The sequence below is a fragment of the Canis lupus genome, chromosome 18 (genome assembly GCF_003254725.2).
Source record: "Canis lupus dingo isolate Sandy chromosome 18, ASM325472v2, whole genome shotgun sequence".
NCBI lineage: Eukaryota > Metazoa > Chordata > Mammalia > Carnivora > Canidae > Canis > Canis lupus.
In genome coordinates this window covers 53,387,435-53,393,434 of record NC_064260.1, presented here as the reverse complement: position 1 = coordinate 53,393,434, position 6,000 = coordinate 53,387,435, and the positions used below count along the sequence as shown (strand labels likewise).

General features: G+C 56.4%; 1 protein-coding gene across 13 annotated transcripts in view; it reads left to right on the top strand.

Moving 5' to 3' along the window:
• The first annotated feature begins 1,674 nt into the window (after positions 1-1,674).
• Positions 1,675-6,000, top strand: part of LGALS12 (galectin 12) — a 19,958-nt gene continuing 15,632 nt past the window's right edge. For 10 of the 13 annotated variants that reach the window (XR_003136295.3, XM_025445908.3, XM_025445907.3 and 7 more), the window contains exons 1-5: positions 1,675-2,139; positions 3,771-3,859; positions 3,984-4,197; positions 5,019-5,138; positions 5,685-5,723. Coding sequence is in view for 12 of the 13 variants with exons in the window: in XM_025445908.3 (XP_025301693.3) it covers positions 2,071-2,139; positions 3,771-3,859; positions 3,984-4,197; positions 5,019-5,138; positions 5,685-5,723 (531 nt within the window). In the remaining variant the exon portion in view is untranslated. Of the gene's footprint in view, positions 2,140-3,142; positions 3,290-3,770; positions 3,860-3,983; positions 4,198-5,018; positions 5,139-5,684; positions 5,724-6,000 lie in introns of those variants that run through there. The other 3 variants (XM_025445909.3, XM_035701747.2, XM_025445911.3) reach the window with 2 other exon arrangements.

Sequence of the window (6,000 nt, the reverse complement as noted above, 5' to 3'; positions counted from 1 at the left end):
CAGGGCTCTATACCTGCTGGGGAAGAGACAGAAGTTGCTGGCAGCGGCCGGACAGGAGCCAGAAACCATGGCTCCTTACAGTCATTCATTTAAAAAAATAATAATAATTAATTAATTGGTGAGACAGAGAGCACAGGAGCAGGGGGAGGGGCGGAGGGAGAAGCAGACTCCCTGCTGAGCATGGAGCTGAAGATCCCAGGTTTTGGGATCAGGACCTGAGCACAACGCACATTCTTACGCCTGGTAACTAGAATGAGACTATATTCGGATATAAGGCCTTTTTTTAAAAAGGGTAATTAGGATAAAATGAGTCCATAGGGGTAGAGTTCAATATGACTGATCTACTTGTAAGAGATTAGGACCCAAACACACAGATCAAGGGGGAACCCTCTGCAAGTGTCAGAAAAAAAAAAAAAATCCTTGCAGATACCTTGACCTTGGGCTTGTAGCCTCCAGAACAGTGAGAAAGTGAACATCTGTGTTTAAGCAGCCCAGTCTATGCTATTTTGCTGTGACACCCTCTTTCTTCAATTGGGGTGGAGTTGAGGGTAGGGGGAGATTGAGGGTGGGTTGGGGAGAGGGGGAGGGCATATTTGCCTCAGACCTAAAGATGGGCACTGGGAGGCGGGGACCAGGACCCAGGCTTGCCTCCCAGAGACAGGGCCCCCCTTGCCTTGCCCAACAACCCGATTCTCCATCTTGGTTTCTCACCTACGGTGTGTGTGGAGATCATTCCATCTGAACACACCTCGGATGGAATTCCCCCCACTTCCACCGCACAAAGCACCTTCAGCAGCCCAGCTCCTCCCACCCACCAAGATCTGCGCAAACTTCCTTGCTCTGCTGGTTAAGACCTAAGTCAGTGAGTGCCTCTCAAACACCAGCATGCATCAGAATCAGCTGGAGAGTGCGTGAAAATGCAGCTCCCCGGACCCTGCCCCCAGAGACATTCCTCTTCAGCTGGTCTGGACTGGGCCCAAAGTAGGCATTCCTAGCCAGCTTCCAGGCCAGCCACACTAGAGGAGCTCACTGAGACGTCTTTCCCCAGGGCCGCCCATGCATCTCCCAAATTGGGATAAAGTGGAACGGTTGTGCTGCCTGTTAAAGCGAAGGGTTTACTAGAATCTGAGCCAGAACTGGAGCCACTCTAGTCCAAAGAATCATGGGGGATCTCAATAAAAAGGCAGATACCTGGGCCCACCCCCAGACTCTTTTGGAGTCACCCTCTCTACACAGAGATGAGCAAAGGGAGTCACAGAGAAGGCAAGTGACTTGTTCCAGGGCGCACAGCACGTTAGAGCAGAGGCTGAGCTGGACCCGGGCCTTCTTCACCGCAGAGTAGACTGCGGGCTCTCCAGTCCCTGCCTCTGCTGCGCCTCAGGGAGGTGGGGGGGGGGGGTGTCTCCTCCTGCCCCTTTCTCACCACCCCCCACCTCCCTTCTGGTGATTGCAGCTGGGCCCTGGCATTTGTGGCTGAAGCTGAAAGGCAGCCTCGTGGGACTATAAATCATGCAAAAGAGAGAAAAGTGGAGGAAAGGTTTGTGGGACGGAGGGGAAGAGATGAGAACCTCTTGGTGGGAGGGGAGTAGGGAACGAGAAGCCATTCGCTGATGTCCAAGAAGCTGAGGGTGGGGCTTCTCCTGAGACCTGCCTACTTGTGTCCCCACCCCTGCCTCTGACTGGGGAGGACTTCGCAGGGAGCCCAGGGAAATCACAAATCCCCACAAGGCCCTAAAAGAGCCTCCCTCTGCCCTCCCTCTGCAACAGCTCTGTGTTTCAGGTCCCCACGCACACGGGGACCGGGGGCTGGTCAGTCAGTTGCTTAGTTCAAGCTTCTTGCTCCTGGACTCGGGTTTCTGCTGACAGCCCCAGTCTGGCTGGTGGGATTGGAGCTGGGGTGTGGACCAGAGGTGGACCACCGCCCAGACCTGCCCTCTCACCTGGGCACAAGAGAGGCTAACAGCTGGGAGAGAGCTGCCCTGGCACCTAAGATCCTGGCTGGGAAAGGCCAGTGAGGGCAGGGCTCCAGGAATCTGGATCTGCAGACTGGGTTGGAGGCACTCCACTCCCATGTCACCTGGAGAAAAACTGGACCCACTTCCTGATATCTTCATCTTGCAGCCACCTGTCTTCCATCCGGTGAGCAGCCGTTCTGGTCTGGAATCTCCAGGTCCCAAGGCTCCCCCTACTCCAGCTGGACCCAGACTCCCTGGGGGGTGCACTTGCGTAGGAATGACTGGGCTCACAGTGCCCTTATATTTTAAAAGTAGTAGCGCCTGGGGTCAGTGCTGCATGATGGGTGGCTCGGAGGATCTGGGGCTTCTAGGGAGAATTGTTGCGGGGGCACCCTGAGTACCCAGGGTAGCCTCATCTCCAGCCTGGAAGAAAGTCAGGCTGGAACCTCCAACTCGAGGTTGAGTGGGGGGTCCCCTCCCTTCTTCCTCCTGCTTGGGCCCATGCAAATTGTCTTTTTTTTCTTCCATGCAAATTTTCTGAAGTGTGCCCTTGCTTTACAGAAGGCTGAACGCCCAGCACACTGTGTGCTCCCGTTAATGAATGCTAATTATCACTTTCTCTTTACTTGGCCCTCTCCCTGGGGGCTTGGGGGGAGGGTGGTGAGCTGCCTCAGCTCAGTAATCACAGGCCAGGCCTGGAGCCTGGGAAGTGGGGGAGACTGAGGTACTAAGCCTGGCTATGCTGTGGGCCCTCTGACAGCCCACCTCCCCAGGTGCCTGAGCAACGGGTGAAGCAGCTGCCCAGGTTACAGCCACTCCTTGCTTTGCAAGCTGCGAGGTCCTGGAAGGGCAGCATTGTTGGGGCTCAGTTCCTTCTAGATGGTTCCGGCTTCTAAAGGCTGCTGACAGCTGGAGGGCACGTGAAAGCGGGTCTTGTGTTACGTCAGCATGTGCTTGCGACAGTTCACATTCGTTCTGCAAACACCTAGTGGAACACCTGTGCCAGGGCTGGTGCGGAGCACAGAAGGGAAAGACAGGGCCTCAGCTCTGAGTGGCCAGTGCCTCCAGCAGAAACAGCCAGCCCCCTGGTCTCCCTGTGAGCTGGCCAATGGCCAAGCTAGAGCTGCAAGTGAAGCATTCTGGGAACACAGGGGAGGGAAGGAAAAACTCAGTCACGTGATGGACAGTGCTTGGAGAAGGTGTCAGAGAACCTTGAAACTCAAGTTGGATCTCACAGGGCAGAGGGAGGGCACAGGAAGCAGCCCTGAAAAGGCAGCGAGTTGTAAAGGTGTACTGCGTTTTAGGAATCCTGCAGAGCTTCTGTGTGGGGAAAGGTGAGCCCAGGCTGGTAGGCTAGGCCACTGTTGGGTATCTCTCCAAGTATTCATATCAGGGTCCCAACTTGTCCAGCCTCCTGCCCCCCGCCACCCTTCCAGATCCTGAGCTCTAGCCAGTAAAAGTCCTCAGGACCTCGATACCAGGCCTCTGGAAGCCAGGGTGGCATCCAGTGGACATCAGGTCTCACTGAGGACACGACTATGCTCAAGGAGCGGGGGAGAGGGGCAAGGCTGGTCCTCCAAGGGGCCAATGGAGCTGAATTTGGCAACGTGGCTTTGACATGTGAAGGTCCGGGAAAGGGGAGAAGGTGCAAGAGAACATTTCAGAGAAAACGAATTTTTCCCCATAAGGACATTTTTCTGTTGGGGAAGGAGAATCAAATGTTCTTCTTCTCTGCCCACCCACCTGCCTGACATGGGGGTCCCTAGTAAGACCCTTTCTCCAACCCTCTATGGATAGCCTTCTCCCCTTTTTCAGGTGGTTCCTTATGTGACAACCATTTTCGGCGGCCTGCGTGCAGGCAAGATGGTCATGCTCCAGGGAATGGTCCCTGAAGATGCACACAGGTAAGGGGTGCTCCATGGCGCTGCTGAAGCTCAGCCCCAGAGGCATCGAGCTGGAGGCTGCTCCCTGCCTTCGGGGTCTCGGGGCTTCTGACCAGGGGTGCCTTTTGAGAGCACCTCTCACCAGGTTCCAGGTGGACTTCCAGTGCGGCTGCAGCCTGCATCCCCGGCCCGATATCGCTATCCACTTCAACCCTCGCTTCCACACCACCAAGCCCCACGTTATCTGCAACACCCTGCAGCACGGGCGCTGGCAAGCCGAGGCCCGGTGGCCCCACCTGACCCTGCAGAGAGGAGCCAGCTTCCTCATTCTCTTTCTCTTTGGAAACGAGGAAATGAAGGTGAGTAGAAGGGGTGGACATCATTGCCTAGAACCTGTGTCCGTCCTTCCGCTGAGCTGCCCACATCATTGTGTTGAGGGGCATTGCCAGGAGGGCTCAAGAACCCAAGCAGCCACCAGGCCCCATTCCAAGCTGCCCAGCGCCCACATGGCCTGGTACACTAGGCCCTGGAGAGGGCACCACTGCCATAGTCATACCAAGCTCTTCGAGAGTGCCTGCAATACGCTGGGCTCCGTTCTAGCCCCTACATATCAGCTCGTTAGGGCCTCACGACAGCACACAAGGTGGGTACTCATGTCCTCCCCGTCTCATGGTGGTGGAGGGCCCAGGCCAGGGAGAAAGAACTCCACTTCCAGGCTTTCCAGATGTGAACTCCTGCCAGAGAGATGCCAGGACCTTGACCTCTCCAGGGAAAAGGGGGGCTGGTGAGAGCCAGCAGAGGAGGGAGGGTTCTGTGGCATAGGGGTTCACACAGCCACCTGAACCTCCATTTCCTCACCTGGGATAGGGTGGTTGCCGCTGCTGATAGGTCTGCTGAGAGGTGAAAAGAGGGATGGTGTGGGGTGTCAGGGGCAGAGGGACAGAGAAAGGTACCTTGGTTCTAAGGCCAGCCCTGCAACCTTGGGAAGGTCACCTAAGCTCACCAAGCCTTGGGTACCTTGTCTGTCAAATGTGTCTCTCAGAGTTGGTGTGCGGGTAAATGTGGGACACTCCAGGTAAGAGCGCCCAGCGATGCCAGGCACGTTCGTATGGATTCAGTGTACATCAGCTCAGGTGCAGCTGAGCTGTCTGTCGGTCTGTCTGCCTGTCTGTCTATCCAGGTGAGTGTGAACGGACAACATTTTCTCCACTACCACTATCGGCTCCCGCTGTCTCGTGTGGACACTCTGGGCATATTTGGCAACATCTTGGTGGAGGCCATCGGATTCCTGAACATAAATGTGAGTTCCCTTGGGGCCAGTGTGAGTTCCCTGAATGGCAACTGCCCCCGACTTCCCCTGATGTCTGGATGGGCCCAGGACCACCCCCTCTGCCCCAGGCAGGCCCTGTCACACCAGCTATAACCAAGGGGGAGGGGATCCATCAAGTTGCAGGATATGAGGGGGGTGAGGAGCTGACCACAGAAGGGGACCCGAAGGCCACGGCAAGGAGGTGGATCACTTGGACACTTGGAGCCACAAGGCCCAAACAGCAGCTAGCTCTGTCATTCGCCCCCAAGGAGCTTATGAAAAATGCAGATTTCTAGGACCTGCCACCAGACATTCTGACTCAGTAAGTCTAAGTTGGGGCCCAGGAATCAGCACTGCCAAATGCCAAGTTTGAGAACCACTGACTAGGTGTACAGGGAGAATGAGGAGCTGCCAAAGCCAGCCTCTGCCCACCCCCTGGACAGCCCCTGGACAGACAGGGTAGGCGGGAGCCAAATAATGACCCTGAGCTTGCAGTGCTCCTGAATCCCGCGTGTGGCTTTCTCTCCTTCCCAACAGCCGTTTGCGGAGGGCGGCATCGAGTATCCCATTGGATATGTGAGTCTCTTGGGAGCCAGGTTGGCCTCTGTGGTTCCACCAGGGATCCCTGCTCCCCCAGCCTGACCTGCCACTCACTGGGCCGCTGCCCAAGTTAAGAAAAGCCAGCTGCCCCATCTTCCCTCACTGCGCAGTTGCCATGGATACTGCCAGCCCTTCTTGGTCCCCAGCAGGCCTTGATTCGCCTCTCCCAGCCCGAGCCAGCAGGGCCAGCTTGGGAAGATGGACGGGATGCACTGGCTGCCCAGGATGGCCAGAGCTCCAGGAGTCCTCTCAG